The sequence below is a fragment of the Pteropus medius genome, unplaced genomic scaffold (assembly GCF_902729225.1).
Source record: "Pteropus medius unplaced genomic scaffold, Ma_sr-lr_union100, whole genome shotgun sequence".
NCBI lineage: Eukaryota > Metazoa > Chordata > Mammalia > Chiroptera > Pteropodidae > Pteropus > Pteropus medius.
Genome location: NW_024356335.1, coordinates 3,728,345 through 3,753,870, shown reverse-complemented (window position 1 = coordinate 3,753,870; position 25,526 = coordinate 3,728,345). Strand labels below are relative to the sequence as shown.

The 25,526-nt window shown below is 54.8% G+C and overlaps 3 protein-coding genes across 7 annotated transcripts in view; 2 read left to right on the top strand and 1 right to left on the bottom strand.

Annotated features, from left to right (window-relative positions):
* The window catches only part of SH2D3C (SH2 domain containing 3C), a 28,453-nt gene extending 21,071 nt beyond the window's left edge, over nt 1-7,382 (top strand). For all 3 annotated transcript variants that reach the window (XM_039861718.1, XM_039861719.1, XM_039861720.1), the window contains 7 exons: nt 922-1,046; nt 2,367-2,899; nt 3,844-3,959; nt 4,450-4,621; nt 5,114-5,225; nt 5,615-5,821; nt 6,771-7,382. In XM_039861718.1, coding sequence (XP_039717652.1) covers nt 922-1,046; nt 2,367-2,899; nt 3,844-3,959; nt 4,450-4,621; nt 5,114-5,225; nt 5,615-5,821; nt 6,771-6,946 — 1,441 coding nt within the window. In that variant the 3' untranslated portion in view covers nt 6,947-7,382. The remainder of the gene's footprint in view (nt 1-921; nt 1,047-2,366; nt 2,900-3,843; nt 3,960-4,449; nt 4,622-5,113; nt 5,226-5,614; nt 5,822-6,770) is intronic.
* Nucleotides 7,383-8,577: 1,195 nt separating this feature from the next.
* TOR2A (torsin family 2 member A) lies at nt 8,578-12,604 on the top strand. 3 transcript variants are annotated; one of them, XM_039861722.1, is made up of 5 exons: nt 8,760-8,982; nt 9,589-9,854; nt 10,582-10,757; nt 11,453-11,580; nt 11,828-12,604. In XM_039861722.1, exons 1-5 carry the CDS (start codon nt 8,829-8,831, stop codon nt 12,070-12,072), a joined length of 969 nt encoding a protein of 322 aa, XP_039717656.1. In that variant the 5' UTR covers nt 8,760-8,828; the 3' UTR covers nt 12,073-12,604. The 3 variants fall into 3 exon arrangements, with proteins under 3 accessions (XP_039717658.1, XP_039717656.1, XP_039717657.1); XM_039861723.1 differs by lacking the exons at nt 8,760-8,982; nt 9,589-9,854 and adding an exon at nt 9,872-10,388; XM_039861724.1 differs by lacking the exons at nt 9,589-9,854; nt 11,453-11,580; nt 11,828-12,604 and having other exon boundaries at nt 8,578-8,982; nt 10,582-10,649.
* Nucleotides 12,605-12,670: 66 nt separating this feature from the next.
* Nucleotides 12,671-25,333, bottom strand: TTC16 (tetratricopeptide repeat domain 16). Its single transcript, XM_039861721.1, has 15 exons — nt 25,197-25,333; nt 24,266-24,432; nt 23,854-23,944; nt 23,539-23,682; nt 22,484-22,584; nt 22,255-22,384; nt 20,067-20,281; nt 19,157-19,401; nt 18,651-18,792; nt 17,171-17,336; nt 16,495-16,640; nt 16,162-16,336; nt 14,572-14,656; nt 13,248-13,518; nt 12,671-13,171 (listed from the first exon to the last, which is right to left on the bottom strand). The coding sequence occupies exons 1-15, from the start codon at nt 25,224-25,226 to the stop codon at nt 12,700-12,702; spliced, it is 2,580 nt and encodes an 859-aa protein (XP_039717655.1). The 5' UTR covers nt 25,227-25,333; the 3' UTR covers nt 12,671-12,699.
* Between the last annotated feature and the right edge of the window lie 193 nt (nt 25,334-25,526).

Here is a 25,526-nt window from a genome sequence, read left to right as displayed (position 1 = left end):
GCGTCAGAACGGAGGGCTTTGCTGTGGACAAACCACCACACAGAGAATGGAATGTTCTTAGGAACACTTTGATGACACGCAGTCGCCTCTGGGGCTGGGTGAGACGAGGCCCTGATCCCAGGAAAGGCCACAGCAGCAAATCATTCCTGAGGCCAGCTGTGCACCTAGCCCTGTGCCGAGTGCTCTCTGTGCTCAGTCTCATCAACTCCCAAGCCCGGCCGGGCAGTGGCTCCTGTTCAAATCCCCATTTTATAGATGAGGAAATAGGCCTAGAGAGGGGAAGCTGCTTGCTAGATTGAGAGGGGTAAGATTGACATTCAAGCCCAGGTCTGTGACCCCAAAGTCTGTGCTCCTAATTTCAATGGCTTCCCTGGCTGTTTGCAGAAAGACCTGCCATTCTGTGCCACTAACACTTGGATATGTATCATATCCCTGGGGCTAGGGGCTGTCAGCCAAGGAACTGATGGTTGGATACCCTGTGGGCAAAGCCACTTGGACTGTGGTTTAGAACCAGTGACGGTACTGGTGTCACACAGGCCATGTGTGATCCAGGAACCCTGAGCATAGCATGGGAGCAGTGAGGAGGGGTTAGACTGGCAGGCCTTGCTCCCTGGGGCTTCCCATCCTCCCTGGGGCTTCTCATCCTTCCTGCTAGCCCACCTTCCCAGACAGTTCTCCAAGTTGAGGACAAGGTTCCCAGAAAAGAGAACAGTTGTGCAGGTTGTGGACTGTACAACCCCTTCCTCCTCTGGGCTTCAGTTTTTGTACCTGTCAAGTGGGAGGTTGGACTTGATAATCTCCGAGCCTTTTCTGCCTCTGAAGTTCAGCAGATCTAAGACGTAAGCAGAGGTGGGGGATCCTAAGGCTGGCTGAGGACCCCAACCTCTGGGTTCTCTGCTTATGAAGGTGTCTGCTCCACAGCACATCACTACCCCACCCCCGGGAATCCATCCGCAACTGTGCCCTCAGCATGGACCAGATCCCAGACCTGCACTCGCCCATGTCCCCCATCTCCGAGAACCCCAGCTCCCCTGCGTACAGTACCGGTATGGCCAGTGGAGGGGATAAGGGCGGGTGGGGGCATCTGGTGGCAATGACCTTGTGTGCGCACGTGTTTTTGATGAGTTCTGTTACTTAGGTGTGATTATGTGTGTTTCTGTCTCTTTTCTAAGAGCAAGACCCTACAAGAATTTACACTAAAAACCTGCTAGCAGAACTATTGAGGTCCACATGCAAATCAGATTCACTGTTTGCTCATTCAGCAACAATTCATTGAGCCTCTATCGGGTACCAGGCACTGTGCACAAAGTAGTTTCCAGTGCTTTCCAGTAGTTTCCAGAATGCATCGAAGTCTGCTGGAAGTTCATGGTGTCACCAAACCTGGGCTCAAAGGCTGTACGATACACTCACGCAGCAGCACAGCCTCTCTGGTTATGCTCGTTGGTTATGTGTGGAGGGCGCACTGCTGGGCCCTGTGTCGACTGAGACCTAGGGAGCCCCGATTTCAAATGACCGGCCCAAACCGAGCTCGCCATGTTACGTTTTTTGCTCTTTTTTTTTTCTTTTAAATGGACTTTATTTTTTAGAGCAGTTTTTAGTTCGTAGTGAAATTGAGCAGAAAGTTCAGACTGCTGAGCTTTTTCAAATACAAAGAAAATTTACATTGTAGAAACACATCACTCGTTCATTTCTAGAAGAAAAGAAAAAAAAGAATGTTTCCAATTATCAACGGGACAATTTCTAAGCAACATGGCATACTCACGTACCCAGGAGCCGGGTTTTAAATCCCAGCTCTCCCACTGACTGGCTGGGTGACCTTGGGCAAGTCAGTTCACGTCTCTGAGCCTCGGTTTTCTCATCTGTAGAATGAAGACCACAAAAGTACTTACTTTATAGGACGTCGAGAGGGTTAAATGGACTAATGTGCAAAGAAAAATCTCACAGGCAGTAAGAGCTCAATAAGCATCACCTCTGATTTTGGATGACGGTTTTCCTGCTGTTGACCAGTGTATCTCCAGCATGTCACCAGCTCCTGGCACATGTGAACCCACCAAACCATTATGACTAATTCATCAAGAAATAATTCCATGTGTCACAATGAACTCCAGCAATTGCTTAGCTTCCCTGAATCTCTGAAAGCTCTTCCAAATAGTTCAGTGGTTGTGTGCAGATTCCTGGGGGCCAGTGATTTCAGGGTATCGCTGAGGGCCGGTCCATTCGCTAGAGTCTGCTGGGCCCGGCCTGGGTGCAGGGAAGCTGGGTTGCTGTCTGTAGGGTGGATGGAGACTGTCTTTTGGGCAGAAGGTGGGGGAACCTCACTGGGTGGGAGCCATGGTAACTAGTCCTCTCCCTCTGTCTCCCTGCAGTGACCCGTGTTCACACCACCCCTGCAACCTCCTCAGCCACAACACTGCCCGCCTCTCCTGTCACCCGCCGCTCCAGTGAACCCCAGCTGTGTCCTGGAAGTGCCCCAAAGCCTTCTGGGGAGCCAGACAAGGGCCCTTATGCCAGCCCTTCCCACACCCTCTGCAAGGCCTCTCCATCACCATCGCTCAGCAGCTACAGTGACCCGGACTCTAGCCATTACTGCCAGCTCCAGCCTCCCGTCCGTGGCAGTGAGTGGGCAACAGTTGAGGCCTCTAGCCGGCAGGCAAAGAGCTACGGGGAGAGGCTAAAGGAACTGTCAGAAAACGGGGCCCCTGAGGGGGACTGGGGCAGGGCCTTTACAGTCCCCATCGTGGAAGCCACCTCTTCCTTCAACCCAGCCACCTTCCAGTCACTACTGATCCCCAAGGATAACCGGCCACTGGAGGTGGGCCTCCTGCGCAGGGTCAAGGAGCTGCTGGCAGAAGTGGATGCCCGGACGTTGGCCCGGCATGTCACCAAGGTTGACTGCCTGGTAGGTGCTGGGTGCGCGCTGGGACAGGGGTAGCATCCCTGTCCCCTGGCTTTGGAACAGGGGTCAAGGTAGTGAGGAATACAGCTAGCAGACCTGGATTCTGGCTTCATGGCTGTCCTTTACTCGCTGCGTGACTCTGGGCTGATAACTTTGCTTTTCTGGGTCTCCATTTTCTCCTTTTAAAAAGGCAAAAAAAACCAAAAAACAAAAAAAAAACACAAGATATTTTTGCTTTCTCCAGATGTCAGTTTGGCATTGGAATCAGGCAGTCCTGAAACCCGATGGCGTCTGACTTCCTGGGGTAGTTTTTGAGCCTGGTGAAAGTCCAGGGCTGGTCCAGGGAATAGAGAAGACCCTACTCACCGCCCCCACGCCCTCTGGTGGACAAAATAAGCAAAACTCATTACCTGCGCCTATAAAGGGTCAGAGCCGGGGATGTTTGCTTTGAACGAATATATTTGCCCATCTAAGGACCTCGACTCTCTCTGCGTCTCAGTTTCTCCTTCTGAAGTTTGGAGGGCACTGATTACTTGCTCACACTGGTCTCGCAGCTCAGGAAGCAAGAAAAGAGACAGTGCACAGATGTTGCTCTGTAAAGGGCACGGAGGTGTGAAGGGAACAGCGCTGGGTTCTAGGCCCAGTGTGTGACCTTGGATAAACCCTTTCTCTCCCTGGGACTCAGGTTTGCCTTTCGGAATAAGGTAGTCCCGGTCCTTAACCTTAACTGAATATTTAACATGTCAGAGACCTCTGGGCATTTTTTTCCATTTATCAGATGAGAAAAACGAGGCTCATTTGCTCCATTTCAGAGAGTTAGCAGTAGATTTGGAATTCAAACTCGGCCTCCCAGCCAGGCTGCCCGCTTAGGTAAAGCTCTCTTGATTCCCAGATGGCTTGGGCCAGCCACGACAGGAAATTAATCAGCCCTCTGGGCGTCCTTGCAGGTTGCTAGGATACTGGGCGTTACCAAGGAGATGCAGACCCTAATGGGAGTCCGCTGGGGCATGGAGCTGCTCACCCTCCCCCATGGCCGGCAGCTACGACTAGACCTGCTGGAAAGGTAAGGCAAGCACCAGCACTCAAGGGCCGCGCGGGGAATCCCCAGGCTACCTCCTGTCCTTTGGCTGTGGCCGATTGGCCAATCACAGTCTTCCAGCCCGACTCCCGGGGTTCTGGCCACGCCCCCATCCCATTGACCAATCGCAACTTGTTATCCAGCTCCAAGAAATTCTAGTTTCTCAAAGACTGAGTCTTTTTTTTTTTTATCTCCGGACTCACCTTTGCATCCTCTTGACCAGTCACAGCCCAAGAGCCCCATCAGCTCTGGCTTCTCTTTCCGAATTCCCCTGATCCATCTCCAGCACCTCAGCCAGGTGCTCAAGGGCCTCGGCCCCGCCTCTCACTCTGGCGGCGCCCCTTAATCTCACTGACCCTTTACAACCTGGGGGCTCGGCTCTCGGGCCCCCAGTGCAACAGCTGGGCAGTGGCAGGGCCCCTTCCTGCCACGCTAGGTCCTTGGCCCCGCCCTTTTGACCTGGCCTCTCCAATAGGTTCCACACCATGTCCATCATGCTGGCTGTGGACATCCTGGGCTGCACAGGCTCTGCTGAGGAGCGGGCAGCACTTCTGCATAAGACCATCCAGCTGGCAGCTGAACTTCGGGGGACCATGGGCAACATGTTCAGCTTCGCCGCAGTCATGGGCGCCCTGGATATGGCCCAGGTAGTGAGGGGCCCACGCAGAGCGGGGCATCACATAGACTGTCCGGAAGAGCCCTGGGATAAATTCCTTTGGGATGGCTGTATATTGGTTCAGGAAGAACTCTGTGACTTTCTCTGCAGCGCTGGTGACAGGGCAACTGGAAGAGTTGAGCTCTCTGAGGTGGAACCTCATCCACTCTCCCATGCCTAGTAAATAGTAACCACTGGGTCCCAAAGGCGGTGGGTGGTTTAACTCCCAGCTCTGCCACTTATTTTTGGAATGACTCTGGGCAAGTCATTCCCCTCTCTGAGCCTTAGTTTCCTCATTTGTAAAATGTGTTGTTGCGAGGGCTTCATGAGAGACACGTGAAAAGCAATCGGCACCATCCCCGATACATGAATGGCGACCGTAACAATAATTCTTATCCCACATCTGGGTGTCCACTCAGCAAGGCAGTCCGTGGCCCCTGCAGGCCCCTTTCCTGGCTGGTCACTCACAGTCTGGTCTCCCCAGATTGCCCGGCTGGAGCAGACGTGGATGACCCTGCGGCAGCGACACACAGAAGGTGCCATCCTCTATGAGAAGAAGCTCAAGCCATTTCTCAAAAGCCTCAACGAGGGCAAAGGTACCTCCCCCACCTTCCTGTGTGACCTTCCACAGGTTGCAGCCCTCTCTGGGCCAGCAAAGATTTTCCTGGTGTGGATGACAATAAGAGCTTGACTGAACTCAGCGCGAGCCATTCTCCTTGCGCCCACTCTGCCCCTGACGACCGTGTAGGCTGCGTCCAGGTCCAGGCTTGGCCCTTAGGGCTGGGCCAAGGCCGTCATGGGTTCAGCTGAAAGGAAAGATCTGTCCCCGGAGTCAGGAGCCCTGGAGGCTTCCCATGACCCCAGGCAGGCCCCTTCCCCTCTTCCTCCCGCATCTCGGTTTCTTGGAGGGCTGTGGGCAGCAGTGGGTGGGGGGAAATGGGGGGGCTCCAGGGTTTCTAAGCGCCCACTGCTTTCTCCCCTGCAGAAGGCCCCCCGCTGAGCAACACCACCTTTCCTCACGTCCTGCCCCTCATCACTCTGCTGGAGTGTGACACAGCCCCTGCCGAGGGCCCCGAGCCCTGGGGCAGCACGGAGCACGGTGTGGAGGTGGTGCTGGCCCACCTGGAGGCTGCCCGCACAGTGGCACACCACGGAGGCCTGTACCACACCAACGCTGAGGTCAAGCTGCAGGGTGAGTCCCTGGTCACGTCCTGGGGGCAGGACGGTCACTGGTCCCGCGGGCTTCGCTCTCCCCTTCCCTCCAGATGTCCATTCCCACTTCTCCACCCCTCTTTCCTGCCCTGTCTCCCTGACTCATTTTTCTCATTCTTTTTCTTCCTCACTCATCAGTTCAACAAGCAATGGTGAGTGGCAGGCCCAGGGGGAGACAGAGGTGATTCAAAGTGCACCAGTGTGTCTTAGCTTCTCCGAGCCTCAGTTTTCTCGTATGTGAAGCGGGTATCCTAACAGGCCTACTTTACTAGTTGTTTGCAAAGCACTTGGCCTGGGGCCCTGGGGCTGAGGCAGACCCGCCCTGCCTCCCAGGCCCTGCCCTGCCCTGCCCCTCAGTCTAGTTGAAAGGTAGAGCTTCCTCTCCTGAAAGGAGCAGAGAGAAAGGGCTTCAGACAATCCATCTTTCACTGCTTTAGGCATTATTTAAGTCATAAAAATTTACTGTAGACAAATTGGAAATTACAGCTGAGCAAAAACAAGATTAAAAAAAATGGCCCGCAATTACCCGGAGGTTATTGCTGTGAGCATTCTGGTGTATGTCTGTCCTGATTTTCTTTTTAAGAAAGAAAAAAAAAATTATTTTTGCATCGACTAATAAAATGTATATATGTTTCTTAGGGAAAAAATTGTAACGTACAGAAAAATACAAAAAAAAAAAAAAAAGAAAGAAAAAATCACCTAAGATCCCCCCAAGTTAACATTAATATTTAATCTCCTAGTCATTTTTAAATTACATGTTGCAAATAGTAGGGTAAATAAGTCTATCTGTTCTGTGCTAAACTGCGTGGCCATGTCCATCAACAATCCATGTCAAATCCCTGCAGAGCTGGAGGGAGGGATGGGGTGGCCCCAGGTGCGAGCCCCGGCCTCTCCAGCTGCATGACGGACCCCTCTGCCCCGCCCCGCAGGGTTTCAGCCCCGGCCAGAGCTCCTGGAGGTGTTCAGCACTGAGTTCCAGATGCGCCTTCTCTGGGGCAGCCAGGGCGCCAGCAGCAGCCAGGCCCGGCGCTATGAGAAGTTCGACAAGGTTCTCACTGCCCTGTCCCACAAACTGGAGCCTGCCGTCCGATCCAGCGAGCTGTGACCCACATGGACCCTTCCCCTCTGCAAGCTGCAGGCAGCAACGGGGACAGAGGGGCACAGACCTTTCCCCGGAGCACCCCAGGGACACTGTGATCAGCCCAAGAATGTTCTGGGCTCAATGCCAGGATCGCCCTTCACCTCCAGGGTCCTGCATAGACTCTGGGCTCCGTCCCACCTGCCACATGCACACCAAGTCTCCCTTCAGGAAGAGCCGGAACCCTTGTTCCTTTCTCCAGCGTCTGCTTCTCCCCTTCCTGCTGAGGTGTCCTGTGTTTGAGCCATGGGAGGCTCTTCACACCTCCTCACTCTTCTCCAGGCATCTGCTCCCCACTGACACCAAGGCCTCCATCTGGCTGTAAATAAGTCTATCTGTTCTGTAAATAGATGTACAGAAGTCATGCCCTTTCTTTCATATAATAAACTTTTATGACTCTTTATTCTGTCTCTTAGGGGGTCCTGGGGGTAGGGGGAGGAAGCATCTTTTCTTACGTGAAAGGTGAAATGATTCATTCAACAAATATTTAGCACCTGGGACATTCCAGACTGTACCAGGAGCCAGAGTTGCAGTCAGTACTAAAACCCAGTCCCCGTCCTGGAGGAGCTCACAGCCAGTGGGGGAGATAAACAGTCAGTTCTAACCAGTGGGAGAAACGCTGACCTGCCTACCCCATTCCCTGCCGGGGGAAGCCACAGCAAAGGCTCCCACAAATGCACAGCCAAGGATCCCAGATGTCTGAGGCAGAAGGGCTTTTGAAATCTAGGATTCCACCTCCCCTTTGAGAAAACCCAGGGAGAAGAGACTTTCCCTGGGTCACAGCAGCAGAATGAGGAAGGCTGGAACCTAGGTGTCTTGACCTAGAGTTCTTTCCTTCTCTCTTCTCAATAGTGGGAACTACTAATTACTTTTCAGGCTTTGAGATGTGGCCCCAGGAGTCGTGGGTTGGGGGTGGGGGCAGGAGGACTTTGAAAACGGCCATGAAGGCAGTTGTCTTGATTCTGTATGTCGGGGAAGTAAGCAATATGGATCGACAGGATTTCAAGGCAGGCTGGAGGCCTGGGGAGCCCGTTCACTGAATTTGAAATGTCTGGGGTTCTTTGCCTTCTGAATTCTTTCACTAAGAGAGGCTGGGTGACAGTGCATTAGATCTTTGGTGGCAGCCAAACTTGGGTTCGGTTCTATTGTTTATTGGCTAGATAACCTTGGATATGAGGCTTAACCATTCCCGTCCCAATTTCCACCTCAATAAAATGGGGACAATAACAAAATCGATCTCTTAGGATCGTTGTTAAACCATTTAGCGCAAAGTAGCTGCTAGGTAAAGGACCACCATGTTTTTTATACATAATAGATTGTCAATGATCATTTATTTCTTTGAGTCAAAACACTTTATGTGCTGTACCGCATTGGAATATCACCATTTCTCTGTATGACAGGTATTGTTATCATCTTATAGGATATGTAAGGTATCTAACACCAATGGCACACAGTCGGTGCTCACCAAAAGCTGTTACCGAGAGCTCTTTTATTAAAGAACAAGGCTCTTTGCAAGGTGTGAGGTGCTGCACAAGTTTTTGCTACAATTGTTACGTCACCCTTGTGGTCATAATCCTTTATTATTCTTTTGGAGCTACTATGATGGTCCCCTAGTTACCGTGGTCATGGAAACGAGGCCAGCCGTCCCCGATTGGACAGTTCGTGGGCTCCCCCTGGAGGCTACCTTCTGGCCCTGCTGTGGGATGACCAGGCCAGCCTTTGAGAGGAACGCGAGGGGAGCCGGGAGTTGTAGGCCCCAGGCGGAGGCTGCCGCCGGGATGCACGCCGGGAGCTGTAGTTCTCAGGAGAGGCAGTTGGCCGCCTCAGACCCGGCTCGGGCCTCACCCGGATGGCGGCTGCCACGCGTGGCTGCCAGCCCTGGGGCTCGCTCCTCCTCGCGCTGCTCGGGCTGGTATCGGCCGCGGCCATCGCCTGGGACTTGACTTCGCTACGCTGCAACTTTGGCACCTTCTGCGAATGTGACTTCCGGCCCGACTTCCAGGGTGAGCAGCCGCGGAAGCCCGGAGCGAAGGGGCCAGCGGACTGGGAAGCCCTTGGACTCTGGCGTTGTCGGACCTGGAGGGCGGAACTGAGGGGCGAAAGCCCTAGACTTCCCCATGGCCAGGGCCTGAAGCGGACCCCGCGTTGAGGGACCCTGAGAGCCTGGGGCACCGGCCTTGGGGCGAGGGTTTAGGAATGCCTGTTTGGAGTCCAGGCAGAGCCCTGTCAAGATGGAGAGAGGCCTTCGAAAGCCGGGCCTTGGGGGCTGGTTTAGACCTCCACAATGGGCTGGCCGTGAGGAAGAAGCCTGCCTTGGGGATGGGCAGGGTGCTGGGGCAGACCCCATTGACCGCTCGCGCCCACTTCGCGCAATTCAGAGGGCGGCCTGGTGTGGGCGCTGCCGAGCTGAATCAGGCCTCAGGGTCTGCGTGCGGGTGACTCCTGCAGCAGGGGACCTCAAGGGCACCACTCTCTTTCCGCCGACATTGTAAAATCGACCCAGACCCCAGGTATCCCTAGGCCAGGTTCCAGACATCACTTCCCCCTTGAACCTCTTCCGTGGCGGGAGTGTGGCCTCAGCTCTGACACTGTCCTTTTTGTGGCCCTAGGTCTGGAATGCGACCTGGCCCAGCACCTGGCGGGCCAGCACTTGGCCAGGGCGCTGGTGGTGAAAGCACTGAAAGCTTTCGTGCAGGACCCAGCCCCGACCAAGCCGCTGGTCCTCTCCCTGCACGGCTGGACAGGCACTGGCAAGTCCTATGTCAGCTCCCTCCTGGCTCACTACCTCTTCCGGGGTGGCCTCCGCAGCCCGCATGTGCACCACTACTCCCCCGTCATCCACTTCCCCCATCCCAGCAACATGGAGCGCTACAAGGTAGGCTGGTTGCATCCTGGACTATCATTTGCCTGTGTCATGGAGCACCATACCCTAGGGAGTGAGTCCTAAGCCCAGAGATGGGGATTCATTTGCACCAGGCCACACGGCCAGTTGGAGCCTCAGTCCTCAAGACCTAACCTGAACAGAGGTTGGGATGGTTCCAGTCAACCTGGCAGGGGTTCTCACTTTAATTCCTGGGGTGGGGAGGGGGCAGTAATGCAACCTACCTGCCAGGGTTGTTGTGAGGAACATGGGTTTACAGCATTAAAGGTGTTAATATTTATTGAGTTCTTATCTTTGCCAGACATTCTGTATTATCTTCTCTCTGTAAAGCACTGAGCCTCAATTCGAGGCTCAGAGTTAGTATTCAATAAATATTAGCTCTTACTACTATTACTGTTGTCGATTACAAGGTGCTTTCCAGGCTGATCTGTTTCAGCTGTCAGCAATGCTGAGAAAGTTCATGGAGCAAGGAGGAGCCTTTCTCCTTTTATAGAAAGCAGTAGGTGTCAGGGAAGGAGCCCTGAACAGGCAGGTGCCAGGCCTGGGTTTGAGTCTCTGTTCTCCTGCTGACTTGCTATTTGAGCTTGGACAAATCTCTGCCCCTCTCAGGGCCGATTTCACCAGCAGTTCTGGGAAGGGGATGAGTCCCCTGCCTTGGGAGGAAGTCTGGGGGTGGGATTGTATTTCCCGTCCCCCTCAAATCCCTACCTCTTTCTTGCAGAAGGATCTCAAGAGCTGGGTCCAGGGGAACCTCACTGTTTGTGGCCGTTCCCTCTTCCTGTTCGATGAGATGGACAAGCTGGCCCCAGGCCTGATGGAGGTCCTGCGACCTTTCCTGGGCTCCTCCTCGGTTGTGTTCGGGACCAATTATCGCAAAGCCATCTTCATCTTCATCAGGTGGGCCCTAGCTGTGCAGCAGGCATAATATGAGGACACATGTTAGAGGTCTCAGCTACGTAGTCTTGGCCCATGGTCCCACAACAGAATACTGTCCCTCTGGGCCCAATCAGGCTTTCCCAGAGCCCCTCACAGTCTCGCTGGTGACACTATCATTCAAGGCGGTTAACTTCCCCTCTGATGATCTCGAAGCCCATTCTGGGCTGTCTTTCTGATCCTCAGCATTCCTTTGTGGAAGCCTTGCTGCGTACAGTTTTCCCTCTTTTGTTGCCTGGAGAACCCAGGCCTGGGAAAAACAGGGCTAGGGTTCTAGTCCCACCTCTAAGAGTCCTCCCTGTGTTTTTTTTAGGCAAATTACTTCACCTCTCTGAGCTCCCATGTCCTCTTCTGAACAGCAGCATGGGTGCCCCACTATCTTTCTAGAGGCCGGGTGAGGGAAAGTTAATTAAGGGACTCAAAAGTGTTTTGTAAATTACAAAGTGCATGGCACCTAGGTGAGTTTCCAGGGGTCGCCGTTGTAGACACAAGCTCCAGAGTGGGGAAGTGGTTCCTGTGGGGTGTTTTCAGTGGCTTTGTCTCCTGCCGGTACTGAGCTGGATTTCTAGGCCCCGGTCATGTTAGGTGGCACTTGGGAAGCGAGGGCCAAATCCTGCCCCACACTGTCTGAGTCTCGGCCCGGGGCCCCATGGCTTTAGCAACACCGGTGGTGAGCAGATCAACCAAGTGGTGCTGGAGGCGTGGCGCCTCCACCGGGACCGCGAGGAGATCCGCCTACAGGAGCTGGAGCCGGTCATCTCCCGGGCTGTGCTGGACAACCCACACCGTGAGTTTGGCTCAGGAGGCCCCCGGGGTGGCTTTAGCGGGCTGAGGCTTCACCCCCAGCTCCAGTGACCTGGTCCTCCCCAGCCCAAGCTTTGGGGCTCCTGGCTGTCATACAGCCTCTCTGAGCCCTTCGCCTGGAAGGTGGCCGAAAGCATTGAGACCAGCAGCGTACCTGCACTGGCCGTTAGGGGCGGAGGCCCAGCTTCTGGGAAGCACAGCCTCTTTTCCCCCATCACCCCTTCCTGCAGATGGCTTCTGGCGCTCGGGCATCATGGAAGAGCATCTCCTGGACGCTCTGGTGCCCTTCCTCCCGCTCCAGCGGCACCACGTGCGGCACTGCGTGCTCAATGAGCTGGCCCAGCTGGGCCTGGAGCAAAGGGATGACGTGATCCAGGCTGTGCTGGACAGCACCATCTTCTTCCCTGAGGATGAGCAACTCTTTTCCTCCAACGGCTGCAAGACTGTGGCTTCCCGAATTGCCCTCTTCCTCTGATGCTCCAGGTGGCATTTCGCCCTCTACGTGGCCTGGCCATGCAGGGAAGCCCTGAGGCCACTGTCAGAGGGACCCTTGTCCAGAGCCTCTGGAGAGTGGGACCCAGAGCACAAATTGAAGATGAAGACGGTAGGCCATAGGACAGAGGGCCAGAGTGGGCCTCGGCCCCTTAACTGGTCTGAGGGCATCTTGGCCTTTGCTTCCTTCCCCAGGGGAAACCTCTGGTCACCCTAGAACCTCAATGAGCCTTGACCTCACCCTCCAGCCCGAGCCTTCTTAAAATGTGAATCGTAACTCAGGGACTGTGGCTTGTGGCTGCTTCCTCCCTCCTTGGTCTTTTACCCTTGGCCCCTTGCCCTGGCACCATACCCCAACCTTCCATCCCACACCCTATGTCCCAGTATTGTAAAGCCAGGCTGAGACGTCTCAGTCTCCGTGAACAGAGGGACTCATGCTGCCAGTTGGGCCTGGTTTTTTAAATTTTTAATTTTGTAAAAGAAGAGAATACAATAAACTAAGCCATGGGACCAGAGGAATGTTGGTTGAGGTTTCTAACTGCTGAGTGCCAGCGTGTGAGGGTAGAATATCTCCCATCCCCGGCGAGAAGTGAGGGGCTCAGGGGCCCCTTCAGAGAGCAGTATAACTGCCAGAACTGGGGTTCTGGTCAGCCTGGATTTGGCTGGGGTTCTGGTTCAGGCCCGTCGTGACCTCAGTCTCGCTGGAACCTAGGCTCATGCTCTGAGTCCAGCTCTGGGGATCCTCCATCTTTTCGGGACTTTGGCACTGCCCCTGAGTGGCCTCAGTGTTACTAGGGTTCCAGCTTGGGTCATAGAAAGTCTTGGTCTTACTGGAACTTCGCATCAGTCCCCAGCTGTGGCCCTGGGTGGCATTAGCCTTGCTGGGTCCCCAGCTCCGACCATGAGCAACCCGGGCCTTTCTGAGCCTCTGCCTTGGGCCCTGGGTAGCCTTAGTCTTGTTGGTCTTTTGCCTTGGGGTGTGGATGGCCTCAGTCTTGCTGGGCTTCTGGCTCTGGCTCTCCATGGCCTCCGTCTTGCTGGACCTCCGGCTCTGGCCCCGGGCGGCCTCCATCTTGCTGGACCTCATGCTGGCCTGGGTGGCCTCCGTCTTGCTGGACCTTGGCTCCTGGCCCTGGGTGGCCTCCCGTCTTGCTGGACCTCCGGCTCTGGCCCTGGGTGGCCTCCGTCTTGCTGGACCTCTGGCTCTGGCCCTGGGTGGCCTCCGTCTTGCTGGACCTCTGGCTCTGGCCCCAGGCAGCCTTGGCTTTTCTGGGGCCATGGCTCAGGCTTAGGTCCCTGTTGTTCCCCAAGTCTGAAGACTGAGTCTTCAGGAGTGAGGAATCGGAGAATGTCACAGTGGTGACCGAGGTGCTCCTGTATTCCTGGGGGGCAGTGGACATCTCTGTCTCCGAGGTTGACAGGGTCCTGACTGGGAAGAGAGTGCCAAGGGCACTTGTCAGGCTGCCTGCTCTAGGCAGCTCCAGGAAAAGGAGGCTTCTGGGCCTTCCCCCTTGCCTAAATCCCAGAGGCCTTGCATGGCCAAGAGGAAGGCCTGCCAGATCACGCCAGACCCGCCCTCCTCAGCGGCCTGAGCCGTGGGTGGCCGAGGTTGTAGATAAGGGGGAGATACTGAGGGTCCCACTTACCCAGCCCTGGCCTCCACTCTGCTGGCTGCCCCTTGCCCTCTGTGTTCCCGCCACAACCGACGGCCTGCGAGGCCCTGGGACCCTGCGTGCAGCGCTTCCCCTGCTGCACCCCTCCCACGCTTGACTAACCCCTACTCCTACTTCAGGTCTTGGATGCCCTCTCTGTCCCCCTAAAGGGGGCTCACTGTACCCACAGCCTTCTACTGTATACCTACACTGTCCTGGTATCTGTTTACCTGTGTGCCTTCTTCCCTTCGGGACCAAGAGCTGCCTGGGGCAGGAAGTGGACCGTTCATGGCCACAGCCAGCGTGCGGCAGAGGCCCAGCCCCGGGGCTCCACGCACTGAGCTGCACTGCGTGGAAGGACGGGGCTGGCCGCCACTATTTTCGTCCCTGCCCTGGACTGCTCGCACCTGCCCCTTGGGACTCTGTCTGGAGCAGCATTCCTGGGGGTTTCACTTCTGTCCCTTCCATGCTGGCAACTGGTAGAATTGGGGGTAAAAAGCCCCGTGGATATGCACAGGGTTTGTGGGCTGATTTCAGGGAGAGGCCAAGTGGGCAGAGAGAGCAAAGGGCCCGAGAGGGGAGTGAGGCCGCAGCAGGCAGCAACTGCGAAGTGCTCATAGTGACAGCCGGTGTAGGCCCTGTGCTGGGCGGGCCTCACTGAGGGCTCAGCATGCCCCCGCAAAGCTGGGATGACATTCCCACTTTAGGGTCACACAGCTCTAAGCAGCAGAGCCCATATTTACCCCCAGGTCAGGGAGTCTGTGACCCCTGACCTTTGCCCACTCTGCTGCTTTGGCTCACTCAGGCCTGGCAGAACACTGGGGACTTACAGCCCAAGATGGAGCCCGAAGAGGTCCGGTCGAGGTAGCTGTCAGACAGGGACGTCAGCTTTCTAAGAGCGGGCTCCGGCTTCTCCTAGGGCAGGAGACAGGCTGGGCGGTCAGGCTGCAGGAAGCCCTGGGCCAGGGGCTGGAGCCCTGGAAGGCCGGCAGGCCTTGGGACCTTCAGTGGCTGTTCCCCCGAGCTTAGAGCTGCTTGAGGGTCCCAGGTTAGGGCTGAGAGAGGACATGGAGAGGCTAAGACTGGACAGGAAGGGGAGTGGCCAGCTGAGTGCTGTGAGAAAGGCAGTGTTCAAGAGGCTGCATGGGCCTCAGTTTCCCCATCTGCAAAATGTAAATTAGTTCAAGCGTGGGACAGGCATTGTAAACTAAAGTGTTGTACCCTGGGGAATGGCTAGCGGGGAACTGAGGAGCTTCTCCATGCTTTACATGCCTTATCCCATTTCATCCTCCCCACATATCTGGGAGGGAACTACCACTATAACCATTTCATGGACCAGGAAACCTAGGCCCTGAGCGCCTAAGCAGCCTGCCCAGGGCACTCAGCTAAGGAGAGAAGCTGGGCTCGAATCCAGGTCTGCAGACTCCACAGCCCGGCTCTTGGCTGCTGGTCTCCCCTGGCCCATTCACACCTGCAGTCAGTGGGGAATGTGCAGAAGCCAGAGAGAAACAGCAGAGCTGCAAAGCGCTAATGGAGGCGCTTAACGCGCAGGTGCCAGCTCAACATCGCCCTGAGGAAGGGAGCCCGTGATGACTTCAGGGGGTTCCCGAAGCCTTTAATTTTTATATTCTAATGTGAGTTAGAAAAATGTCCAGCTAGTCTTTTCCATTTATGGCAAAGGATGCTGGTATCCCATTTACTTCAGTTGTGCAAAATGTCCTTTGAACACAAATTGATGTGCTGTCCATCGGCAGTAGAGTGGATAAAAAAATTGTAGGATAGTTACAGGATGGAATTCTCCGTGGCAATGAGAATGAATAGTCAACCTGGCTGCATCTCACAAACATGCTTAATGTGAAAGGAGCAGAGGGCACAGGGGATCTGTCCCCTGAACAAGTAAGCACACATGCTCCTCTGCAGGGTTAGCAATCAGGACAGCCTTGTGGGGTGGGCTGGGCAGGGGAGGGGCTAGAAGGGCACACCAGGGGGCTTCTGGGAGCTGTGTGTTCTTGATCTGGGGGATGGTATCATGGGTGTATTCAGTTTGTGAAAATCTATCAAACAGTTCATTTATGATTTTTGTACTTTTCTATATGTCACATTCAATAAAAAGTTTTTAGAAATGCATTTAAGAATTGAGAAAATTTTGGCACAAGTGGCCAGTGCACACAGCAGCATTTATGAAGGTGAATGTGTGAAAAGTTTGGGAAGGCCTCTCTGAGGGGCCCACACCCTCATGTGGACTCCCTCAGGGGTGGCCTTACTGGTACCATCCCCGTCTCACAGTGAGATGTCCCCAGCCCAAGTCGCACAGCTGAACTGTGGCAGAGCCAGGCTTAGAAACCGGCCTCTCAGCCCTGGCTTGGGGTACACTCCACCTGGACCTCAAGTACCCCAGGCCCTGGGTGTGGCCCGCTCACCTCCTTCTCCTCCTCCTCCTCTTCCTCAGGGCCCTTGGCCTCCTCTGGGTGTTCTGGTTCTGCCTGCAGGGTCTGGGTGGTGGCATCCAGCTGCTCAAATGGAGGCTGCTCCAGCTTATAGGACTCCTGCAGGACCTGGGCTTTCTGGCGCTCTAGTTCCCACTTCCTGAGCTGCCTGCCAAGCCACAGCCCCAGAGCACTGGGTAAGGCCCCTTGACTCACCCCACCAACCCCAAGATTGGACAGTGACCTGAGGAGGCAGCCGGGGCCAGAGGAGCTTTGAGCTCCAGCCATTCCCATTCCTGGCCTGCAGTCGCTGCTCAAGGAACTTACCCCATGATGCCTCGAGGGGTGCTGTCCTGCAGGCTGTTCTCCACCACCCGACTCAGCTCCAGCTTGGCCAGCTGGGCCATCTGGCTGCTAAGTATCTCCTCCACTGACATGCCCGGGAAGAGGTCAGCCATCAGCCGGAGCAATTGCTAGGAAAGGGGGCGACCAGAGTCAGGTGTGGGCCCGGTCAGGGGACAGGTGGTGGGGTGCTGCCCTGCTCTTGCAGAGTCCCTTCGCAGGGCTTAAAAGGGTAAGGCTTACGAGCTGTTGTTTAAAGGGCTGGACCCTTTGCACCAGAACTATCGGGAGACCATGAGAAAAGAACTGCTCAGAGAGGGTGCACGGTGCGTCTAGCATGGGTTCTGGAGCCAGACATGAGGGTCTGACCTTGAAGCTGTGTGAACCGGGACAAGGACACTGGCTTCTCTGAGCCTTACCCTCTTCATCCATAAATTGGGTGGTAATAACAACGTTACTTGTCTCGTAGGGTGCCGAAAAGGGTTAGACAGAGTGATGCGAGTCGAAGTGATTAGAAGAGTGCCTGGCACCTAGTAAATGCCCTGGCATTCGCAGCTCATGATCTGCTAAGGAATCAAATTTCATTTAAGGATGGAGTATCTTTCAGGTGCCCAGAAATGCTGACTCTGGAGCCTGCCCTCCTGGCCCAGCTGGAACCCACCTTGGGTTGCTTAGGGTTGAGGAGCAGGGCAGTGGCCACATCTTGGCGGGCCCCAAAAATGTTCTGCATGAGCTCCCGGCACCTGGCACGGTGTATGTAGTACTGGGCTCCCTGGGGATTGTGTCGGATGGCCGTTGAGAAGTGGCTCTCCGCCTTCTGGAACTGCCTGCAAGACACAGCAGGCCACAGGCCTCTGTGAGTTACGCCACCTGGGGGTAAACAACAGTTTCTGGGCCCACTGGGGAGTTTAGGAAAACCCAGGCTGGTCTCTGCTCCCTGCCACCAAGCCCCTCTGCTCTCCTCCTGCCGGCTATGCTCTTGATGGACCCAACACTCAAATGCTCGTGTAAAATTGCAACGTAAGTGAACATTTTTATGATCTTGCATTAGGGAAGCCCTTTCTAAGAATGTCATACACCCAGTAGCTAAAAATGAAAAAACGAATTCAACTATGATTAAATCCTAAGTTATGGAGTAGCAAAAATACCACAAAGGAAAGCAATAAATAGGAGAGGTATATTTTGCTACATAAGGCAGATGATAAGTTAATTTTCCTAGGCTACGAAGAACTCATAACCAAAAAATAAAAAAATTTTAAATGACCAAATTAATAACATTAATAGACAAAAATTTGGGGCAGGCTATATGGCCAATAGACACACAAAAGATGCTGTACTGCATTAGCAATTTAAACATGCAAAGTCAACTGTGAGAGAGCATTTTTTTTTTTTTTGGCCTACTAGATTAGCAGAGTTGAAAAATCATCTAAATACCCCCGCTAAGGAGATTTGGGGAAACTAAGACTCTTTTCCTGGGTGAAGTTTATATTCACTGTTTTTGGAGAACACTTGGGTATTATCCTTTAAAATGTTAACTTTTCACATTCTTCAACAATTTAACTTCCAGCAATCTAACTACGGCGTTACTAGTACGAATGCATGAAAATGTAGTCCTGAGTGCTCATGACTGCATTATGTGTAATAAAAAACTGAAATCAGCCCCAAAATTCATCAGTAGAGGATTGTCTAAAGAATGGAATACTATGCAAACGGTAAAAGGAGAGCGAGGTAGTCCCACGCGCAATGCTGTGGGACGTAAAAGAGCAGGTCAAAGCAGTTCAGCATGACCTCACTTTTGTAAAATGATAATAATCGTTAATATACGCATAGGAAGCAATCTGGAGGAATCTACCAAACTTACAGGGGCAGGGGAGGCGTTGCTGGGTAGATATTAGAAGGAACTTTCAGGTCCTAAGTTACAAATTACTGAACACTTAAGCTTTTTATAAAAAGCAAAATCACCATAATATTCAGGGAAAAAAGTAAAGGATTTTTAGAGAAAGCCTGGAAATAAAATTTATACTTAGGAGACATACTTGGGCGAGCATCATGACCCAGGGATCCCAGCAGACGGCTTCACGGCAGCCCCGCCCCCGCCAGGCCCCACCCCCAGTCCGGCCCCGCCCCCAGCCCCTGCGCACTTGCTCTTCTGCTGGCAAAACCCCAATATCTCCTGCAGCAGGCCCATGCGCATGTTGGCGCCCTCGTCCTGCGGGTTCAGCTCCAGCGCCTGCTGGTAGTCCGCCTCGGCAAAGATCAGGTTGCCCAACTGGAAGAAGCAATCTGGGGCCCAGGGGCGGGGGCTGAGTGAGTCCCCAACCCCAGAGCCTAGGAGTCCCAGCCCAGCCTGCTCCGCCTCCCTGGAGAACAGGGCCTGAAACTGGTGGCTGATAACACCCGTGGGCGGTCGGGGTCGCCTACGGAGATTCTCCGAGCTTCTGCGCGCCTTTCCCTCCGCTGCCTGATTTCTGAATGTTCCTTAGACAGACTGTAGCTAGTCCTGTCGAAGGCAACGTTTCCGCCAGTGTGCCCGTGGGGCACTGAGACTCTTAACTGTTGCCTCTCCTTCTTCCTCCCTCCCTCAGAGGCCTCAGATGCCCAGCCCAGGCCTTGAGAGGCGAGGGGCTCCGGGCCGGCCCCGACTCACCGCCGCGGTTGATGTACAGGCCCTTCTCCTGCTGCTCGTCCTTGAGCACCTTGTTGAGCAGCAGCACGCTCTCCTGGTAGGCGCCCTGCGTGTAGCAGTGCACGGCGAAGTCGTTGTAGGTCAGCAGCAGCTGGCGCTGCGCCTGCTGCACCATGTCCTCCTGGCACTCGGTCATCATGTCCAGAGCCTTCAGGAGGTCCTCCACGGCGGCATCAAACTCCCGGAGCCGTCGGTACATGGTGCCCCTGAGAGAGGGACATGAGGGCCAAAGCGCCGCACCGCCACTGACTGGGGTTGGCTGGGCCGGCGGTGCCGCTCTGGGCCTTTTGACCCGCAGAGGTGGCCCATGTGTGTAGGGGGCTGGGGGTGGGGGCTCCACGTCACGTGCTAGGTTTGGCTTGTGAGGCCTGGATTGCTACTCAGATGACCTGCTAGTCACTGGTAACTATACTTTTCTCAAAAATAGCTCCCGTCTTTCTTTTGGGGAGCCAGGTGCATGCCAGCCTCTATGCTAAGGCCTTTTTGTCCTCCAGACAGGTGGTTCGCCCCCACTGTTTATATGAGAAAACCTAAGCTGAAGGAAGTTAAATGGCTCTGAATCACGTGGTGAGTCCTTGGCAGGTCCAGCTTCACATCCAAGCCTTGTCCACTGTGCTGGGCTGATCCTCCCAGCGTGAACTGCTCAGCAGCATTGGGGGGGGGGCAGGATTCCACTGTTAACTGAGGCTGCTGCCTGCCCCATCTCCAGGGGTGCTAGCAGAGACTACCCCATGATGCCTGACCGCAGTGGGGAGTAGGGAAAGATTATTAGAAGCTAGATGGGGAAACTAGATGAGGCCTAAGGAGATTTGAGGGCCCTCTTGAGACCACACAGCTGGGCCCAAGACTGGCACCTCCCTCTGCCTCATACCGGAAGAGGAAGAGGCTGGGGTCCAGAGGGTTGTTTTCAATGGCACAGTTGATACAGTGTAGCGCATGCTGAGGCTTGCCCTGCACGGCTAGGATCCCCGCATCTTGGCGTGACTTCTGGGCCTGGTCCACCATCACCTTGAGCAGCACCTTGGCCTGTGCATGCTTGGGATCCAGTAGCAAGGCGCCGTGCAGGTCTTGATAGCAGAGCTTGGGCTGCAGGGGGCCAGGGGTGGCATCAGGGGTGCAGGCCAAGCTGAGCCCTACCCTGTCCATGGAGGGGGGTGGGCGGACCTCCAGGCCTGAAGGGGCCTTTCTCTGGGTGGGCTGGCACCACGCCACCCATTCTCGGTGCCCCCACTTTGCTGTTCCACCTTTTCCGCCTCTTGAAGGCAGGGAACATTGTGGGAAAATCCCATCCCAGGTCCCATTCCTGCTGGCCCCTTTCCAGATGTGACCTCAGGTGAGCCAGATCAGCCTCAGTGGTTTCTGCTGTGGATTGGGGTTACAGACGCCGCCTCCTTGGAGGACTTCCGGGAGGCTCACTCAGGGTGGGGGAGGGTGTGGCCTCCTGACTGACTGTTGTTTCCTCTCTCTCCTTCCCTGCACATCCTTCCCCAGTCTTTTGAACTTTAAGTCCAAGATAACTCTGACCAAGAACAGATTCAGGCCTGGGCATGGGAGGAAAACATCCCAAGGAATATAACCTTCCACTGGGTGAGCAGGTCTGTCAGTCAGTTAACGATCAGTTTTAGCAAGGACGCTGTGTCCTGTGGGTAATTGGTTGGAGGAGAGCAGAGCAAACAGTGTGGACACCAGGCGTGAGTGGAAGTCGGGAGGGGGAAGACAGCAGAGGCCAGGGGCAGGGCTTTGGAGTAGGCGGACTTGGGTCCAAGGACAGTGTCCCTAAGAACTGGCTGTATGACTTTAAATGAGTCACCCAGCCCCTTCGGACCTGTAGCCTCATCTGTGAAGAGAGGACAAGGGGTTGTATCTAATCAAAGTGTTATCGTGAGCCTTAGATAAACATGGGTTGAGTGCTTAGCATGCGCGTTGCAGGCACTGAGGTGGCGGGGAGCAGCTAAAATCCGGATAGTCGACAATAATTATCAATAATTACCAGTCTCCCAGCTTTGAAGGAGACTCTCCCACTGACTCACTGTTGACCACAGAAGCCCAGCCCCCAGCACAGGGAGGCTCACATCTCCAACCACCCCCAGGATGCCCCACCTGCTGAACTGAGGTGAACCCCCGCCCAATTCCACCCACTCCCCGCTCCTTCCTCTTCCGTCCCAGCTCCCAGGCACCAGGCCAAGCTGGAACACCGTTCTGGATCCCTCCCTCCCCTCATGGCCCCACCCCCAGTCAGTTCTGATCCTCACATCCAAGGACAGTGAACAGTCTGCTTCTTGCCCATCCTCCCCCCGGCTCCTTCACTCCCTCCTCTTCTGCTGGATGGGACCTAGCCTCCTCCACAGGCTTCCGTTCCAGCCTCCAGACTCGTCCCCTCCAGCCTGCACTCCCCCTGGCAGCCAGAAGGATCTTTCAAAAGCCCATTGCCCTGGGGAGCACCCTTTGGAGGCTCCCGCTGTCTCCAGGAAGAAGTCAGGGGCGTCCTGTGTTCACAAGGCCTTGCCCAATGCCTTTCCATACCTGCAGTCCCCTCTTCCCTTGTGACCCCAAGTTTCCCTTGTCCCAAAGCCGTTCCCTGTACTGTCTGTCCTCATGTCCAAGCCGGGGGTGCACCAGCTGGAGGTGCTTAGTAAATGTTCATTGAGACAAATAAGAAAAGGAAGGAAGGGAGGAGGAAGGGCCGCCTTGTCTAGCGGATCTCAGACGCTACTTCATACACTCATGAAATGTTTCTTCACATAATTATCTGCTGAGGGACGTCTCCCCCGGGCCGTGAGTTCTGTGAGGGCCGTGATGGCATGGGTCTCCCACCTTGTGGTTTCCAGGGGCCAGCACAAGCCTGGCACAGAGCCAAGGCTGAGTGATAATTGAACTACTTGACTGGGCAGCTCAGTAGTCAGTGTTGGTCAGGGCCTCTGCCCAGATGCCTCCACCACACCGTGCGGATGTGGCTTCTGGGCTGACTGATGGCCTAGATGCCTCTTATAATCTCAGGGCATGCTGTGGGAACCCCGGCTGGGAGGAGGGACACCCCCTGCCTGCCCTCCCTGCTCTACCTTCTGGAAGAAGTTATAGAGCCTGGCCCGGAGCATGTAGACATCGGCATTGGTTGTGCCACGGTTCACCTCCTTAGTGACAAGTGAGAGGCAGTCGCGATGCTGCTTGAGGGCCAGGAGACAGGTCATGCTGAGGACAGAGGGCAAAGGTGCTCTGTCTGTGAGGTGAGAGAGACAAGCAGGGGCTACTGGAGAACACAGGTTGGAAGGATGCAAATGGGGCACTCACCATCGGTAACGGAAGCAGGATTTCTCGGGCTGGAGCTCACAGGCTTGCAAGAAGATGTTCAGGGCATCCTGAAAGGCACACTGCTCAAACAGGCACTGGCCCTGGGGACACAAAGGGCAGTCACTTCTGTTTGCATCCCCAGACTGGCAGTACCCATGACAGGGTCCAGGCAGCACTGGGGTGGAAGGGGAAAGAGACAAGACACGGGGACACAGAGATGGGGAGAGATACAGAGTTGGGGAGAGACAGCACGAGGCAGTGAGAAATACACAGGTGGCAAGAGACAGCAATACGGAGACCCAGGAACAAAGAGAAAGGGAAAATCAGGGAGGTAGATGGGAAAAGCAGAGCTAACGGTAACAGATGAGAGAACTGAGGCTCAGAGAGGTGAAGTAACTTCCCCAGGGTCACACAGGTAGTGCCAGTACTGGATTCAAGAGTCCAACGGACAGACTAAGCATGTGGTTTGAGTGCCCCAAATGTTTCAAGAATTGAATAATTATGGACATTCAAAACAAAGATATTAAATTGTCAAAATGGAAAAAAGATCAGAACTTCGTTGGCATTTTATGGTTCAATACTGTTTTTATTTTGAATTGCCAATGTGAGGGCGCCATGACCTTTTTAGTGGTTAGAGCCTCTAGACTCTAGGTCTGTGCTGTCCAATACAATAGCCACAAGCTTCATGTGGCTATACAAATTTAATTAAAATGAAATACAACTTAAAAATTAGTTCCTCAGTCACACTTGCCACATTTCAAGGGCTCAACAGTTCCATGTGACTAATGGCTACCAGATTGGACAGTGTCCAGCAGATCACTGTCATTGTTGCAGAAAGTTCAATGATGTTGCAAAATTTTACCCAGCCCTGGCAGTAAACCAACTCGAGAGGTGGGAGAAGTCACGAGAGGGGCAGCAGGTGGTGACACAGACACAGGGACAAGGAGGTCCACAGGGAGTCAGAACTAGTCCCAGGAGCAAGGAAAGTCCCCGGAGTTGGAGGGAGAGCCAGTAGGCCCAAGTGTGGGGTGTGGGCCTGGGGCAGCCCTAGGCACCTGCAGGTAAAGCACAAAGGTGAGCCGCTCCAGGTATTTGGTGTTCTCTGGCTGGAAGGAGTAGGCCCTGCGCAGGTTCTGGACAGCCGAGGAGAAGTCGCAGAGCTGGATGTAGGCTTCGGCTCTTAAGGCGTAGAAGTCTACCTGGGGAGAGGGGTCCCAGGCTGCTGTTGCCTCCCCACAGTCCACCCTGAGGCTTGACGCTGTTACCAGTAGGGACTTGGTGGCCCTAAGAGGATGGGCCTGGCAGGTGCAACAGTGAGGGGGAAGTGTGTGCCAGAGACTGTCTGGCCCCACCCAAACCCTTCCCCTCACCAGCTGGGAGTCCAGGTGGAGGGCGCGGGAGAAGAACAGCACAGCCAACTCCCAGTCTTCTTTCTCCAAGCACTGATGGCCTTGCTGGTAGCTGTGGGGGCAGGGGGCACAGGCAGAGGGGCAGGCCCTGACTTTGACCAGCCCAAGGCATAGAGCTAGGGCTGTGGGAGTGGGTGGGTGGGGGTGCTTGGGTGGAGACACAGGAGGGGTAGACGGAGATCCGGGGAGGAGGCTGGCATTGCTGGCGCTCATCTAGGCCAGCAGCCTTTCATCAGCTGAGGTGGAGGAGCCCTATTACACAGGTGAGTTCACTGAAGCCCAGGGAGGGAGAGCAACTGGCCCAAAGCTGCACGACATATCAATGGCCGTACAGGGTAGGAACCTGAGACCCCGGGGCAAGGTAGTCACTCACTACTCCCTGACTTTGCGGGGTACTGTTGACCCAGTGACCTCTGGTCCTATATCATCAGTGGTCCAGAACACCTGGCTGGTCCCAAAGATGCGCTGTAGGGTCTCCTTTGGGGCTGGAGCCACCCATGGCTTTGGGATGTGCTGTGAGGGAGTCTGGTAAAGAGGATCCTAGAACCAAGGGACAGCATGCTGGAGCAGGCCTCAGGGATGACTGCCCCCCTACCCCCTACACACACACGCTCACTCTCTTCAAGTATTTTACAGGATGGAAGAGGGGTGGCAATGAGGCCTGGTAGGAGGCACAATCTGGGGTCTGGTGGCACTCCTAGCCCCATTCCCCTTGGGGATGTCCCAACCTCTCTCTCTCCAGTCCTGTTTCCTCCTGTGGTCAAGGTTCTCATGCTCACACTGCCTTCTGCTCTCCTTCCGGTCCTCCTCAGCTCCCACCTCCACCTACTGACACCCAAAACTCTAATATTAGTCTCCGGCTCAGGCCCTGCCCCAAGCTGCAGGTCCCAGGGTCCTGCAGCCACTAGTATTTCCTGTGGGACTCTCACGCCCAGCAGGCCAAACTGAGCACCTCACCTGACTTCTGCCCCAGCTTTCCCACCTCGGTGAGTTCACCTTCTCTGCCAGCCAGAGACTTATGTCCCATTAGTCCTCAAGTCCTGTCCGTCCCACTTCCTAAAGATCTCTTAGATCCCTCCTCTTCTCCCACCTCGTCTGGGTCAATGCCATCTCTGCCAGGACACCAGTTCCAGCCACTCCTCTGACCTCCCCACAGGCCACAAGTCCCAAGCCCTTTGTTCTCTGTACAGCAACCTGGGACTTTGCTGAATTGCTCAACTGATCCTGCCTCTCCGGTAATTAAAACCTTTTCTGTGAACTCAGTCTCAGTCTCTTCTCCCTCGACTCTCTGCCTGTGCTTTCACCTTCTCCAGCACTTCTCTGGAGTCTGTCATAAGGCCCCTTCCAGGTGGATCTCCAGGTCTGAGTTGGCTCCCTCGCGACTCTCATCCTTCCTTGACGTTGCTAGGCAGCATCTCCACGACGCCCACAGGCTCCGCCCCTCTGGCCACGCCTCTGGGATCCAAGGGCTGTTTGCGCAGGACCGAGGGTAGCAAACTTACTACCTGGGGAAGCTGAGACCACGGAAGGAAAAAGACTTGCCGGGTTTCCGCCACGAGGCAGGACCATTGCGGGGACCAAAGGAAGACTCCCTCTTCCTAATCTGGAGGTCAAGCAAGGGCTCTGTGAGTCCC